The 17430-nt window shown below is 39.9% G+C and overlaps 1 protein-coding gene and 1 non-coding gene across 2 annotated transcripts; both read left to right on the top strand.

Annotated features, from left to right (window-relative positions):
• The first annotated feature begins 6238 nt into the window (after positions 1–6238).
• On the top strand, positions 6239–7156 carry LOC106993230 (olfactory receptor 4D10). The gene has a single exon (XM_015114094.3). The coding sequence runs from the start codon at positions 6239–6241 to the stop codon at positions 7154–7156; it is 918 nt and encodes a 305-aa protein (XP_014969580.3).
• A 5599-nt stretch (positions 7157–12755) lies between these two features.
• On the top strand, positions 12756–12857 carry LOC114672475 (U6 spliceosomal RNA). Its single transcript, XR_003722890.2, has one exon. It is a non-coding gene; the product is annotated as a U6 spliceosomal RNA (small nuclear RNA).
• Positions 12858–17430: the final 4573 nt, after the last annotated feature.

Here is a 17430-nt window from a genome sequence, read left to right as displayed (position 1 = left end):
TATGTCCACAAGACTTGAACAAGTATGTTTAGAGTAGATTTATTCATAATAGCCAGAAATGAGAAACAACTCAAATGCCCATCAACAGTCAACTGGACAAATGAATTGTGATATATCTATTCAATGGAATACCATTCACAATAATTAGGGGTAATTAACACATTCAAGAAAACAGATGAATCTCAAAAACTCTTTTTAAAAAGCCAAACACAAAAGAGTTTCTCTATATTATAACTCTATAAAATTGATTTTTTAGAACAGAAATGAAATTTTTTGAATATATATATTTATTTTCTTGACTATTCTACATTAAAAAATTATTTCTGTTCTAATATATATATCTTGTTATATATTCTGTTCTATCTATATATATTGGTGGGAGGTGTATATGTTTCCAATGCTTGTCAGTCTTTTTTTTTTTTTTTTTTTTGAGACGGAGTTTCGCTCTTGTTGCCCAGGCTGTAGTGCAAACTTCAGTCTTTCATACAGCTGCAAGAATGATCCTGTATGATTATGTCAGTGCCCTATTTAAACCCTCCAATTTCACTCAGAATAAAAATAAAATTCTCATAATGGACTACTCATTCTGTATAATCTTGACATCATCTGCTAAGCACTGGTCTTTTTGATGTTCCAAAAACATGGTGCCTCTCTCCTTAATACGCTTGTGTAAAACTCAGTTCCTATCCATTCCCACCTATCTCACTGCCTACCTAGTGGTTTTTATTCTGTTTACCACCAACATACTCTATACATTTGACTGATTTACTTTATTTATTGCCTGGGCTATCCCACTAGAATAGTAGCTCCGTGAGGACAGGATTTGGGTCTGTTTTATTCACTGCTGTACTTTCAGTTCCTTGGTTATAAAATAGACTCTTGAGAAGTAATTGTGGTGTAAACAGGTTTTTACACTTTTCTGTGTATTTGATATAAATCACAGATGCCAGAGAGCTTATATAATCACTAAGTCCCTGTGTCACATGAATGCCATTACTGCATCCTATTCACATATTAATTCTTGTTTCCAGTTAAATTTAAAATCTTAAAGCTCTATTCCCCAGTACTAAAATTCCAAAACAGATTCACATTTGTCTGGATCCAATTCATTATTCTCCTCACCTTCATTGAAAGGCATCAACCACTCTCAGACTCATTGCCCATTTAATACGTCTGAATCAGGAGTCTCCACACATGTGACACAATTCACCATAAAGCTTGTAGGTAAAGTACATTCTTGTTCTTTTTATTAATTGATTCTCTTCCTTTCCTTGTATCTGCTGCTTCTGACTCAAGTCAGACATTGATGACTGAGACAGAAGAGGATGGAGACAAACGTCCATTCAGTCTGCTATTCCAGAACCAGGTTAGTGAGACCCAGAAAAAGGATGATGAAAAAAAAAAAAAAAAACAAGCATTTTCTATCTCAGCATGTATGTTCAGTCTCATGCTGTTCTTTGTAGACTAGTTTAATGTAATGAAACACAAGTTCAAATTCATTGTCATTCTGGAAAGAGTGGAGGTGGATTCTATGGAAAATCAAACCTTTCAACAAATTGAGTTAGGCTAAAATAATTATTGCATTTATGTGAACAGTTTTATTATCTTGCACTGACCCATCTGTCTCCCAATTGAAAGAGTCCACATAAGTAGTGTTGGAAACAGGAAAATGTATATTCCCCAAATATCACTTAAGTTGTGTATGTTTATATGGACATTTATTAAAACAGCATGGTCATACTCAAATGAGATGGACAGTAAGTGTGTGTGTGTGTGTGTGTGTGTGTGTGTGTGTGTGTGTGTGTGTAAAACAAAAAAAGGCATCATGGGGCTATATTTATTCTGAGTTTAATTAGAAACTGGACTGGTAACAAATTACTTGAGGTCCAGTTCTCCCAGGTTTTTGGCAATCTAGTTGGAACCCACAGGTAGATGATGTCCTCTGAGCCTTGCAAGCTGTGAAAATTGGACTCAAAGCCTCTCTGGCATAGCATTTGGCATGTATTAACAAAGTTCTTATTAAACTGTGGTTAAGGAGATAGGTTTCCTCTATTGCCTCTAGAGAATTTGGACACCAACCAAAATGTACCCAGATGTGTCTACGTACACATGGTATGCTTTGGCAACACTTTAATAACTCCCATTGAAACTCCATCACCAACAGCAAAATCAGCCACTTGACTTCTCTGTTGTCCAGTAACATTCTCTTTCCAATTCATAAATTAAGCATAAGCCTCAGAGGTTTGAACATAAGTCAAGGACACAATGGAAGAACTTTTATAGATGTGGTTCTTTGAGTCTGACTTTTCTCTCCAAAAGTGGAGCAAAGACACTGAGATATTTAGCATTGCAAAGGGCTTAACCTTTAGGCAAGATTTTCAAGAATCAATGTCAGTAGTCTTCTGTTATGCACTGTACCTAATAGCATCCAATTTGTAGTTGGAGTTTTGGGATCAAATGAACTAGGTAGAGACAAACTTCTAGGTAGGATTAAGGTTATGCCTAATGAAATTGAGACGTTGTTATTGATTATGTATGACTAATTTTACTTTGAATATTTTCCAGGTATACCAAGTGCTTCCGACTTAATCATCTCAATGACAGAAACAACAAAGGTGGGTGTTAAATATTGGAAAAATTGATATTGTGTTAAGAGAGATGCTGGAAACATGATCCATTTGGTGTGAGAGGAGGCATCATGCCTTCGCTGTGACCCTCTGAATTGCTTATGTGTGAGGCCACCTCAGCCTAAGGTCAATGCAAAAAGGGTTTCCAGCTTGCTTTCTGCCAAATGCTTACCTTCAGAAAGACTTTTTCACATGCTTTCCTAATACAAAGTTTCAACCTATAATGACTGAACTTTGGGAAAATATAAAATATTGTGTCTTCCATCCTGTTTCTATACCTTCCATTTCATACGGTCGTTCTTCACCCAACAAAGGTTCATGCTATATTCCATATGAAAGACAAGATTTACACTAGTGCAGACTTACCTAACGGGTGGTGGTGAGAATTAAATAAATCAAGTTTTTATACCACTTCACATATACAAATGACTCAAACAATGGATTTTGTTACTGCCATAAATGATCATATCTCCTACCATATGTGCTGTGCCACCCAAATCTCTTACAACATATCTCACTTTTTATCATGTATCATGTTCACTTATTTGCATAAATTTTCCATTTCTGTTGGTCTGTAAACACTTTAGAAATGTGGCCCAACTTATTTGTATAATTTGAAGATTATGATAAATGTCCACAGGCTATGTATAAGGTGGCACGAGTAATAACAATTACAAAATTTATTTCAAATGACCAATGACAGCTTATAAACGTAGGCATTATTCTAAAGATGACAATGTCTCTCATTGCTGTGTGATCCCTCCACCCTCTAAGCTTTGATCCAAAGAGGGATAGAGCAGAAGAAAGCGTGACGGTATAGTATCAGCTGCCTCCCAGAAGGGGGTCACTGTCTTTTTCTCACCCCAACACTCAAGCAAGATCCATAACCTTTCATCACCACTTTCCAGAACATGCCACTCCATGTAATACTAGAAGTGCATGGATCAGAGTTGAGGAGTAAAGAAGTCAAAAGGGCCGGGCACGGTGGCTCACGCCTGTAATCCCAGCACTTTGGGATGCCAAGGCGGGCGGATCACGAGGTCAGGAGATCGAGACCATCCTGGCTAACACAATGAAACCCCATCTCTATTCAAAATACAGAAAATTAGCCGGGCGTGGTGGCAGACCCCTGTAGTCCCAGCTACTTGGGAGGCTGAGGCAGGAGAATGATGTGAACCCGGCAGGTGGATCGCGCCACTGCACTCCAGTCTGGGCGACACAGCCAGACTCCGTCTCAAAATAAAAAATAAAAAAAAAAAAAAGAAGGAGAAGTCAAAGGACATTGTCCCTACCCATCATGGATGAACATTTCAGGCTTTCCTATCTTGATTAGGAGAACAAGAAGCTCAGTAGGCTTAAACCATTCATTCACAAACCAAACAATACCTAGGCACCATTGAATGTAATAATAAATCTTTGATTAATGAGGTTTCTGTTACTAATAAAAATCTCCTTCCATTCCACACTTCCTCCCTCTGTGCCAACCACACTGCATTTTCCATTGTTCTCTGTACAAGCATATCCTCTTCACCACTGACTGACATTTTACAGGCTGTTTCCTTTGCATGATACATCTTGCTTTTGTTTGCTGGAAATTCATCTAAATTGAAGGAAAACTTCCCCTCCTCTAGGAAGGCTTGCCGCACTAGTCCCAGCTAGAGCGCTGCCGTGCTTCCACAGCACTATATTGGTACCAGCATCATCTCCCATGTGTGATTATGCACTTACATCTTTATATTTTCCATCAGAGCGAAAATTACTCCAGAGTAAGAACTTTGCTGTGGTCATATGTATACTGCTAGTACTAGCAGAATCCCAGCCACACCATAAGGATTACAAAATGTGTGCCAAAGGACTGAAGGATTCATTGGCTAAACGAAAGCCTTCTCACTGGCCTAATACATGGAGGGTCAGGAATGTAATCAAATCCAACATTAAAGAGTCAGGTTCCATTTCAATGACATCGATTTCTGCCGCACAGTCTTATCGGAGGTGCTGCAGAGGTGTGGAATATTGGGCTGAACCTATGCTGATCCAAACTCACCTGAAAATTTTATAATTTTTTTAAACAGTGCTTCTGAGACTGTTTTTCTGCCACCTTTACCCTAAAGTAAATGGGAAAAAATAACTGATCAACTGAATGCTTAAACAACGATCATATGTTGCAACGCACGTCATGTTGTAAGCTTTGGAGGTAAACAGAATCACATCCGAAGTTCAGTTCCACCACTTACTACTGCTGTGAGTTTGAGAAAATGAGCCCACCTTTCTGAAGATCATTTCTTTATCTGCAGGGAGAAATTTTTTTAAGAAACCTTCCTTATAGGAATACATAAAATAATAATTCAGAAGGCACGTTAACTCTTGGGGTATGGAGATTGCAGGGACCTCAAGGCTCTCCAGCTGATTTTCTCCCGGCCACATGCAGTTGGTGAAAACAGGATCTACTGTTGGTGAAGACAGGAAAGGGGAAGGAAAAACAGGACAGGAGGTTAGACCCTTTGACAAAGCCTGAAATTGGGCATTAACATTCAGACCCCAGGGTCTATACCCTCACTCAGTCTACTTTTCTCTTTTCTAAGACAAGGTCTCACTCTGTCACCCAGGCTGGAGCACAGGGTGCAATCATGGCTCACTGCAGCCTGGACTTCTGGGGCTCAAGTGATCCTCCCACTTCAGCTTCCTAAGTAGCTGGGACCATAGGTGTGTGCCACCACGCATGGCTAATTTTTTATTTTTTGTAGTGATAGGGTCTCCCTATGTTGCCTCACTCAATCTTGTCTTCTCTCAAGTGAATATTTCCCTTGACTCAGATTGCTACTCCTCCCTGCTGACACCAACTGATATTACACACGCAGAATCCATCTGACACAAGGCAGAGTGGAGAAGTCAGAGCCCGAGTCATTCAGCTAGTTGATGGCAGAATAAGGACCAAGTGAAACCAGTGCTCCAATCTCCCCAGTCCAGAGCTCTCTTCACTACATCCCACTGCCTCTCTCAGCAGGGAAATTCTTCCTTTGGGGAAAAAAATAAGTCACCTTTCAGATTTTCAAAACTTCTGTTGGCTCCTATCAAAATGTATTCCTGTACAGGGCAAAAAAATAACTGATAATAATAATAGTGACCATAAACCAGGAGCAGCCACAGCATAAAAAAAAAAAAACTAGTACTTTCACTTCTGTCTTTCGAGAAAGCCAGAACTTTTGACCTCCAAAGCAATGTAAGTGACAAGAAGAGATGAAAAGATTTACTTAAAGCAGAATAAAGAGAGGAAAGATTTATTACATTGGGAGTTTTGTACCAAAAACATCAAATTAAACTTGGGTAATTGATATTTTAAAATACGCTATGTCACTACTTAATATATTTTCTTTCCCAAAATAGTTCTATAGGAGAAGAATTATTGAATGACTTTGCATATGATAACTTGATTTTATCACCAAACTAACTGTAATCTGGAAAACGTGAACAATGCAACAAATTGCAAAAACTACAACCACATGGGAAGTTTCTGCACTAAATTCTAGGTGTTTAGGAAGAAAACAAAATAAATATCCCAGTGCTTTCATATGACATGGTTTAAACCCAAAGAGAATAAAGAGGATGATTCAATGGAGATGAAAAACTGCACCAGGGTAAAAGAATTTATTTTCCTTGGCCTGACCCAGAATTGGGAAGCGAGCTTGGTCCTATTTCTTTTTCTACTCTTGGTGTATGTGACGACTCTGCTGGGAAACCTTCTCATCGTGGTTACTGTCACCTGTGAATCTTGCCTTCACGTGCCCATGTATTTTTTGCTCCGTAATTTATCTATTGCCGATATCTGCTTCTCCTCCGTCACAGCGCCCAAGGTTCTGGTGGACCTTCTGTCTGAGAGAAAGACCATCTCCTTCAATGGTTGCTTCACTCAGATGTTTCTCTTCCACCTTATTGGAGGGGTGGATGTATTTTCTCTGTCAGTGATGGCATTGGATCGATATGTGGCCATCTCCAAGCCCCTGCATTATGCGACCATCATGAGTAGAGACCGTTGCATTGGGCTCATAGTGGCTGCCTGGGTCGGGGGCTTTGTCCACTCCATCGTGCAGATTTCCCTGTTGCTCCCACTCCCTTTCTGTGGACCCGATGTTCTTGACACTTTCTACTGTGATGTCCCCCAGGTCCTCAAACTGGCCCGTACAGACATTTTCGTACTTGAGCTACTAATGATTTCCAACAATGGACTGCTCACCACACTGTGGTTTTTCCTGCTCCTGGTGTCCTACATGGTCATATTATCATTACTCAAGTCTCAATCAGGAGAGGGCAGGAGAAAAGCCATCTCTACCTGCACCTCCCACATCACTGTGGTGACCCTGCATTTCGTGCCCTGCATCTATGTCTATGCCCGGCCCTTCACTGCCCTCCCCACAGATAAGGCCATCTCTGTCACCTTCACTATCATCTCCCCTCTGCTCAACCCCTTGATCTACACTCTGAGAAACCATGAGATGAAGTCAGCCATGAGGAGACTGAAGAGAAGACTCTGACCTTCTGATAGGAAATAGACCAATACTTCCCTCCTTCTCACCACTTTTGAAAATGCTTGCCCAGGAAATACATTCTACTCACTAGTTGATTTCTAATTATTTTTTAGTCTACTAATAAGAAACACATGACTTTCAAACATTCTGATTAGCAGGTCATAATAATGTAAAAAAGATTGGTTCTGTGTCACAGGAGAAAGTACAGAGATAAAATTGTTAGCGGGAGAGGTGTATATTGTTTTTGCAATACAGCCTTGGAAAAACTAAAGGAAATGAAATCAAAATACACTCAGACATTTCCACTACAATCCTGTACTACTGCCAGGAACGGAGCTGAGACACACATTAGAAATATGATGCAGCTTGGGCATTAGGATTCCGTAAGATCTTTCATGGAGTCATCATATCCTAATTAAAGAAATCACATCCAAGTTAAGTTCCCCCTCCAGTCCTATAATATGAACAAATAAATATCACTGCTCGGTTTTTTAATCTAAAGCCCACCTACTGGTAGCTGAGAGCAGGTGCTTGGATCAGCACAGCTTGAGTTAGAACATGACCTCACATATTGTGACCTCTGTAACCTTGAACATAGTTCTAACTTGATCTTCCCCTGAATCCCAGGTCTGCTGGCCCCCACTCCAGGACATTCCCTCAGTAGCCTGTGCTTGGCTGTAGCGCAGAACTTGGGACCTTGTTTCAATTCCCTGTTCTCTTTCTCCCAATCTCCCCCAGTAGGATTATGCTTTATTTATTGTCATATCCCCAACACCTGGCACAAGTATAATATAATAAACACTACTGAAAATTACTGAATTAAAACATTCAGTGAAGGACTATCACCTCTCACTCATTTCTGGTATTCAAATCATTGGAAGGTATTGTTAAGAAAATAATTCATTTTTACTCTCTGAAGACATGACTTCCTAAAAAGGACTGAAATCTTGGAAGCCGCTTCAGACTGTACATACTTATTCAAAAAGCTGGAATAATAAAACGGAAAACATTATGCAATATATCAAGTTGGTTTTTATTTGTTTATTTAATGTGCTATTACAGCTGCTGGGAGTTATTCTTTTCTTTCACCCATTTCTGAAGGTAGATCCTAGATATCTTTAAATTGTTGAAACTAGCAAAATGTGTACGTTGGTATACAAATCTCAGTTCACAAATCAGATATGCAAAGGCCCTGAGATGGGGATGTACACAAAGTCCAAGAAACAGCAAGGAGGCCCTTGGGACTAAGTGAGAAGAAGGAAGTAAGAGAGAGGAAGTGCCTGTAGTTGAGTTCAGAGAGATGGTAGGGTCATGAGGCCAGGTCATCGCAACTTTGTGGACTGCTGCAAAGCTTTTAGCTTTCACATTAAGATGTGACAGCATCTGGAGGTCTTTGAGGAGCAGAAGAAGGGTAAGGACAAAAACCGGGGAGCAATTCAGAGCCTACTACAATAGCCCCATGAGAGAAAGAATGGAGACATGACTTAGAATGGTAATGGTGGTCATGGTGAGAAGTTTGAAAAAATTTGAAGGTCAAGTTGGCACGATTTGCAGATGAACCCAACATGGATTTCCTGACTACTACGTATCCCATGAGAACTCCATCATCCAATTTGGTCATCAGGCCATTAATGATCCCTTCAGATCCAATATCTCCTTTCAGTACTTATGTGTCACACTTCAGACTCATCCTGCATGCATGGGATTGCAAGAATAGAAACTTATTTCCCAGCAGAAGTCAAAGGTTAACCTCTTTTAGTCCCATTGTAGGAGTCAATATAGCTGTGGAATCTTCTTATGGACTCATGCTTCCTAGAAAGCATCCACGTAATCAAAGCTGGGAAAATAAACTAATTAAAATTAAATTAACTTTTTATATTCATAAATAAATGCTGTACCTGGAAATAATCAATAATGTAAAAAGTCAGGTTTTTGTTTTGTTTCCTTTGGTTGGTACCATGTATTGTGTCCTTTATTTATATTTTCAAATCACTTAATAAACATTATTTTTTAACAAAGGCAGCAGTATTTCTTGGAGAAATTACTGATTTTAGGACTGGGGCGGAGAATATACAATATAAGCCTGGAGCATCTTTTAGCACCAAAAAACAAGGAAGTGTTTAAAAAGCAAAACGGTGGAAGTATGTCAAACGGGCACAGGAGTCAACTGAAAGAGCTTCCCATAGCCAAAGTTGGAACAACAAAATACATAAAGTAGTCATGGATTGTAATCCAAAGTATAAAATAAATATCCATGAACCCAATCATAAATAAATGATTAAATAAACAAAGGATAATAGACAAGTCTTGCATGCAGAACAATTCCAAATAATGTATGTAGATTCTCTGCCCTCAAGGACATGGAGCATGATTCCAATTCTTTTTCTTTTTTTTTTTTTAATTGAGACATGGTCTCACTCTGTTGTTCAGGCTGGAGGGCAGTGGTGCGTCTCGGCTTACTGCAGCCTCAACCTCCTAGGCTCAGGCGAACCTCCCACCTCAGCCCCACAAGTAGCTGGGACCATATGCAGGTGCCATCATGCCCAGCTAATTGTTGTATTTTTAGTAGAGACAGGGTTTCACCATGTTTCCCAGACTGGTCTCAAACTCCTGGGTTCAAACAATGCTCTTGCCTTGGCCTCCCAAATTGCTGAAACTACAGGCACAAGCTACCACACCCAGCCCCAACTCTCTAAGTGTGAGTTATAAGTGGTTATCTCCTGTCTCCAAAAAAGTACAGTTTTTTAAAATCCTGGAGAAACCTGACAAAGACTACCTCAGCCGGGTGTTCAAAGTTAATATCATCAGTGACCAATCATGTTAATGACACATACCCTAATATGGTTTGACTATGTCCTCACCCAAATCTCATCTTGAATTGTAGCTCCCATAATTCCCATGTGTTGTGGGAGGGATTTGGTGGGAGATAATTGAATCATAGGGGTGGTTTCCCCCATACTGTTCTCATGGTAGTGAGTAAGTCTCACGAGATCGTATGGTTTTATAAAGGGTTAACCCTCTTTCTTGGTTCTCATTCTCTCTTCCCTGCCACCATGCAAGACATGACTTGCTCCTCCTTGCCTTCCGCCATGATTGTGAGGTTTCCCCAGCCATGTGGAACTGTGAGTCAATTAAACCTCCTTCCTTTATAAGTACCCAGTCTCTGGTATGTCTTTATCAGCAGTGGAAAAACAGACTAATACATACCCTTTGATATGATGTGATGAGAGTGGCATTTGGCCTCTGCGTTCTTTCTCCCAGATATCTGCAACCCCTGTCTAACCATGAGAAAATCATCAGGACCAGCCAAATTGAAGAACGTTGTATAACAGCAGTCCCCAACCTTTTTGGCATTATGGGCTGGTTTCACAGAGGATAATTTTTCCACAAATGAAGGTGGTGGGGATGGTTTTGGGATGTTTCATGTGCATTACATATATCGTGCACTTTATTACTATTACATGTAATATATAATGAAATAATTATACAACTCACCATAATGTAGAATCACTGGTAGCCCAGGGCTTGTTTTCCTGCAACTAGATGGTCGCATCTGGGGTGATGGGAGACAGTGACAGATCATGAGGCATTAGAGTCATAAAGAGCATGCAACCTAGGTCCCTCGCATGCAGAGTTCATAGTAGTGTTCTCACTCCTGTAAGAATCTAATGTCCTCACTGATCTGACAGGAGGTGGAGCTCAGGCGGTAATGCCAGCAATGAGGAGTGGCTGTAAATACAAAGGATGCTTCTCTCACTTGCTTGCCCCCCACTCACCTCCTGCTGTGTGACCTGGTTTCTAACAGGCCAAGAGCTGGTAACAGTTCATGGCCTGGTGGTTGGGGACCCCTGTTCTATACAATACTTGACAAGGACTCTTCAGTACTGTCAAGGTCATCAAAAACAAGGGAAACAATGGGAGCAATTATGGCCAATATTCCATTTTCAGAAGCTTAAAGCTGTAGATCTTAAAGATGGTCAAACAATGAAGCTAGCTATTGAATAGAATCACATTTCTCACTGTGTGGCCATCTTGGTGTCTCGTTTCATTTGACTTTATTTTTCTTAGTATAGACAGTCAACCATGCTACTCTGTCCTGTGCCTGCTTCAACCTCTTCCCAAACTGGGGATTCCCAGTCAGTAAAGTAGGTGTTGAGATCTGGAGAAGGGATGAGCCTTCCCCAAAACTTGCATGCCCCTGTGCTGTTTGTTACTAAAGGTTCCCTTTCCAGTTCTCTTTGTGTAAGTTGTTAGACTTGGATGTAGAATAGGATGGAAGACCAGGCAGTGAGTCCAGTCCCCTCGTCAGCTCCAAGTTTCTCTGCACCATGGGCACTCATGGAAGGGTGCCCTCTGATCACCAAGAACAGCACTTTTTGGACTTTCTCAGGAATACAGCTTGACATATTTCAACACAACCTTTCTTCCTTTTGGAACCAGAAGATAAAGGGAATTCACTCTTTCAGTTGCCTCTGGAAAATTTTAGGCTCTAGACAAAATGTGTATTCCTAAGTATATGTGTCTGAGTGACTTCTTAATTACTCCCACTGAAACAACCTCACTGTCAGCAGAATTTTTCCACAACTACATCCAACTGTAATCCCTCAGATAATTCTCACGCTAGTTCCGGGATTAAGGAACTGGTAAATATCATGGGAACCCTGTGAATCAGTGTGAAAGAGCCAAGACAATATTATTCCCTAAGTCCTTTCCACATTAAGATAGAAGAGATGCCATTGAAATAACCGGCCTTCAGAGGGGTGTTGAGCAGAATTTTCTGAAGTTGGATGATTCCTGAGGTTCATGTGAACATTATTCAAGATGTTGGAATTCTTAGAAGAAGGTTGCAGATTTTAGGTAAAAAAATAAAAGTCTGCATGTGTGCGTGTGCCTGGGGTGTCTGGGTGTTTATGCATAGAGTGAGAAATAAGAATAAGAAAAATTAAAATCTAGGTGTAATCATTAAGATTCACAAATACACTATGACTAAAAATAATGTAATATGTATACAAGATGCTGCATTCCGGGGAGAACCTTCCTTTAGTAACAGACAGCACAAGTTAGAAATGCTAACAAAGAGTACGTTGTGGAATGAGAGACAGAGTTGAGGTCAGTTTGGAATTGGGGAAAAGGCAGCTTTTGCTCTCTGCGACCTCTTGAATGATACGGACAAGACATTTTTCTCAGTCTTGTTTTATCTAGACAGATCTTCTCAGGCTGAAATCAACAGAGGTCATTCTTAGCCTGAACTTCAACCTGCAGTAATAAATGAAATATTTCAAACGCTCACAAAAGTTGAGAGACTCAGACAATAAACACCTGTCTACCCCTCTTTAGATCTAACACAAAAATAAGAAGTTTATGGTGTAGATGACAGGGGAAAACTTCCCCTTCATCCTCTGAAAGTTCACTGAAAATCAGCTGACAAAAGGCAGACAATTAGGAGGAAAGGAATACAAATTTATTTGATCATAGTTTTACATGACATGGGAGCCTTCCGAATGAAGACCCAAAGATACAAGGAAAAGGTTCATTTTTATGTTTAGGTTCAACAAAGTATGGACAGCCATGTAGAAATACGATTGGACAAAAAAGGTATGGTCGCTTGCTTTGGCAGCACATACACTAAAATTGGAACAATACAGAGGAGATTAGCAGGCCCCTTTACCAGGATGGCACGCAAATTAGTGAAGCGCTCCATAAAAATAAAAATTTAAAATTTAAAAAAAATGGTATGATCTCATGCTAACGGACAATGGGGAAACCCAGCAAGGCCTGTCTGTTTAGATCGTATTTGGCCTCTCTGTGCAGCAATTCCTTCCTCCTGGGTATGAGGAAGTGCTCTGTGTCTCTCTCTCTCTCTCTCTCTCTCTCTCTCTCTCTCTCTCTCTCTCTCTTCTGGAATGGAGTTCCTATGACCTGCAATCAAACAAAGTAGACCTGAGAATTTATTTATGGCCGACTCTTACACAGAAAGGTGGAGTCATGGGGAAGTTAGAGTAATATGTTTAGGTTTTATGGCTGGCTTTGGAGAAAGAGGGTTCTGGTTTCCATGACCCGCCTTAGGGAAGAGGTATTGGAGTTTCTACAGCTAACCTTGGGGAAGAATGAAGGACCAGCCACCCGACACAGGAAGGCAGGAGGAGGTCAGAGAAAAACTTTTACTTCTGAGGCTACTTCTGAGGCCTTCATTATGGGGTATTGTTTTCTGAGAGCTTACAATAGCAATGATTTTCTTTTCTCTGTCTTTCCATGCTGTCATGTTTGCACCCTTTCTTTCCAGCCAAACTTCCCACTCATTAGCAACTTTCATACATTTAAATAGTCTCCTAAGGCCAGAAGGTCCTTTCTCCCCATTCCTATATGTCCGAAACATAAATGCCACTTCCTCCTTACAGTTTCACTGAGCCTCTTATTTGGAAATCATCCTCTTCTCACACTCAGCTCTTCATCTGTCCTTAGATGGCCCCCATCACTCCCATGTAACTATCAGATTTCAATGCTTCCCACTCACTGCATTTAGATTTTATTCCTTTCTCTCAAATAACCTAGAATTCTTCCCATACTCCATCAATATTTGCTAAATAATTGGATGGATTAAAAGTAGCAGAAGGGTGAAGCGGAAGCTGGGGGATGTCTTTAAATTACCAAAGGCAGTTCATGAACATGAGACCTATTTCTTTTTGACCAATAGGCCCAGCCTGGGGTCTGGGATATGGTTTACCTTCCACCCGTGTGTGTGTAAACAATGTGCTGTTTACATGGGGGTCCCTTTGCAGAGTTTAATAACTAAATTGGTTTTCCTCACATTTCTAGTAACTATACTGAGTTGGTGTTCCTAGCAACCATTTCCTCTCTCTTTAAGCTAATCAGGATTGGTAGCTACCATTTAGTTCAATGCACTCCATTTACTGATGAGGCTCCACTGTGAGAGTTACCCGGCGTAGCACTAATCATGACAGATAACCAGCCCGTATGCTGAGAAGCTTACACATGCTAATTCTCCAACCCTCATAACTTCCCTGTGAGGTGAGTAATATTATTATCCCCATTCCACAGATGAAAAAGTAGAGGCTCAATAAGGTTATGCACTTGCTCAAATTGCACAGTGGCAAAGCCAGGACTTGAACCCAGACGAGCCTTGATCCCAGAGCCCTTGCACTGAACAGTTTCTCTGGTCCGCTAATAAGATGTCAGAGAAGAAGCCAAACCAAGCAAGTGCTCTTTTTACTGTCATACACTGTCACCACTCTCTGGGTCACTGGAAGGCAAATACCTCCTAATTCCTTCGAAACAGCAAATGTTCTGATGAAGTGGTTGAGGATACACGTTTGGGAAACATGCAGCTCCTCCAAAAGAATGTCCATAAATATATTGGAAATACATTTATTAAAGAAGTCGTGTGTGGGAATTATTAACCTGGAGTTTTCTTTAAGGTAGCATACATATAATTACACTTATTACAGATTAGGCAATGCTCTAAGTACTGATGCTCTACATAGATTAATTTATTTAACCCTCACAAAAGTCTTATGAAGGAGATGCTATTGTCTCCAAATTACTGATACAGAGAATGAGGTCAAGGGATGAAGCAATTTGCTCGTGTTAGCACAACCAGTAAGTGCTCAGTTGGGATTTGAACAGGCTGTGTGGTCCCAGAGTCTAGCAGGCATCTACCTCGAAGGTAAAATACTTCTTGGCAGCTTGCTTTTGGATTTACCTATTAAATAGATTTAGGACAAAATTGCATAGAGAGGAAAGAAAACTTGAAGACAAAGTGAGCTAAGTGAGAAGAAATATCTTCATTTAAATTGGAGAACACACCCAAAGAATGGGAAGAAGGGGACTTTTGCCCTTCATTTGTTTCTAATTATGGAAAGAAAAAGGAGGTAAACTAGGAAGAAAGAAAATAAGGCCCATTTCAAAGATATACCAAAAAAAAAAAAAGAAAAGAAAGAAGAAAGGAATTCAAAAGCAACACAGTTATAAGGTAAGTGTATGTGTAACAGCTTTTTAAAAAACTGCCAGCCAGGCACGGTGGCTCACGCCTGTAATCCCAGCACTTTGGGAGGTCAAGGTGGGTGGATGACCTGAGGTCAGGAGTTCAAGACCAGCCTGGCCAACATGGTGAAACCCTGCCTTTACTAAAAATACAAAAATTAGCTGGGCATGGTGGTGGGCACCTGTAATCCCAGCTACTAGGGAGGCTGAGGTGGGAGAATCGCTTGAACCCGGGAGGCAGAGGTTGCAGTGAGCCAAGATGGTGCCACTGCACTCCAGCCTGGGCGACAGAGCAAGACTCCATCTCAAAAAAAAAAAAAAAAAAAAAAAAAAAAAAAAAAAAAAAAAAAAAAAAAAAACTGCCAAACTATTTTCAAAAGTGATTGTACCCTTTTACCTTCCCACTGGAGTTCCATTCTTCTACGTCTTTGTCCACTCTTGATATAACAATCTTTTTCATTCTAGTGACTCTACTATATACTATTTTTAAATTACACTGTGGTTTTAATTTATATTTTCTCAGTGATAAATGATGTTGAGCCTTTTCATGTGCTTATTTGCTATCTCTGTGTCTTCTTGCTGAAGTGTCTGTTCAAATAATTTGTCCTTTTTTCTCTTCTGTTTTTTTAACTTCTTTTAGCGACTTTGCTTTGTTAAAATAATTTGTCTTTGTTGCTTAATTGGGTTGTTTGTTCTCTTACTATTGAATGTTAAGAGTTACAGCCATTCCACTCCTAGCTAGTTACCCAAGAGAACTGAAAACATAAGTCCACACAAAGACCCAAACGTGAATGTTCATAGCAGCTTTATGGGTAATATTCAAAAGCCACAAATAACCCAAATGTTCACCTACAAGTAAACAGATAAGCAAACTGTGGTATATTCATACAATAGAAAGGAACAAAATAGCAGTACACACAAAACGATGGATGAATTTCATGGTTGAAAGAAGGCAGACAAGAAGAAAATACACATAGAATTTCACTTATAGAATATTGTAGAAAATACAAACTAATATACAATGACAGAAAGCAGATCAGTGGTTGCCTGAACAAGGAAGGGTAAATGGGACAGGTTACAAAGGGCACAAGGACATTTTCTGGGTGATAGGTATATTCACTCTCTTAACTATAGAGATGGTGTCACAGGTATATACTATGTCAAAACTTATCAGCTGAGTGCAGTGGCTCACGCCTGTAATCCCAGCACTTTGGGAGGCCGAGGTGGGTGGATCACAAGGTCAGGAGTTCGAGACCAGCCGGGCCGATATGGTGAAACCCCGTCTTTACTAAAAATACAAAAATTAGCCAGGTGTGGTGGTGTGCACCTTTAATCCCAGCTACTCGGGAGGCTGAGGCGGGAGAATCACTTGAACCCGGGAGTCAGAGGTTGCAGTGAGCCGAGATCGCGCCACTGCACTCCAGCCTGGGAGACAGAGTAAGACTCTGTCTCAAAAAGAAAAAAAAAATTATCAAAGTGTGAATTAAAATATGTGCAGTCTATGGTATGTCAATGATAGCTCAACAAAAATTATTTTTTAAGAAAGAAATTGAAACAACAGAAGAGAAGCTCTGGGCAATATTTTTATTTCCATAGCTAAGGAGCTATTTACCACCCAGGGGTTTCAGTACCTAAAGTAGATTAAAGTAGAGAAAGAAACAAAGAAGTCCCTTTAAAGAAGAGTAGAGCAATAGAGATGAATTTTATGGCTTAAATATTTTCTAATTTTTCACAAAAAAAAGTTTGTGATTTAAGAAGACAGGGGTGCTGCTTCCATACAATTCAATCCAGTGGGGGGCCATTTTGCAGACAGGGGTTCTTAGAACCATTTAAATGGAGCATCCAGTCTCGGAAAAAAACAACAAAATCCTCAGCCCTGTGAAACTCAAGGTGTTCTAGTCACACCAAGTAAGCACTGCCTTACTCACACAACAAACTAACCCCATTTTTATATTTCCCATGCCACAAGTCTCTTTCTAAATAGTTAACATCCCCCTCTGTTTATCTTGAATAATGTTCTAAGTATCTTGAATAACTGGAACATTATTTTATGCATTTTATACATTTTTAAAAATTGTAATTTACATAAGTGTATGCATGATTGTGTAATAAAATGTCATTTTACATGCATTGGCAATAAACTTGAAATTGTATTTCATGTGGTGGTAATATCTTACAAGTTTTCAAGCCAAATACTTGAATCTGTTAAGAGAGAGTAAACACTTTCTGAAATAACATTATTTTTTCCAAGATATTCAGGAAAGAGAAAACATGATTCA

The sequence above is a fragment of the Macaca mulatta genome, chromosome 14 (genome assembly GCF_049350105.2).
Source record: "Macaca mulatta isolate MMU2019108-1 chromosome 14, T2T-MMU8v2.0, whole genome shotgun sequence".
NCBI classification, from domain to species: Eukaryota; Metazoa; Chordata; class Mammalia; order Primates; family Cercopithecidae; genus Macaca; species Macaca mulatta.
Note: the sequence above shows the minus strand (reverse complement) of the source record. Positions and strands in the feature narration are given on the sequence as shown.

Bases quoted from the DNA above. Each gene is read 5' to 3' on its own strand.
- LOC106993230 (XM_015114094.3), top strand. From the start codon at position 6,239: ATGGAGATGAAAAACTGCACCAGGGTAAAAGAATTTATTTTCCTTGGC.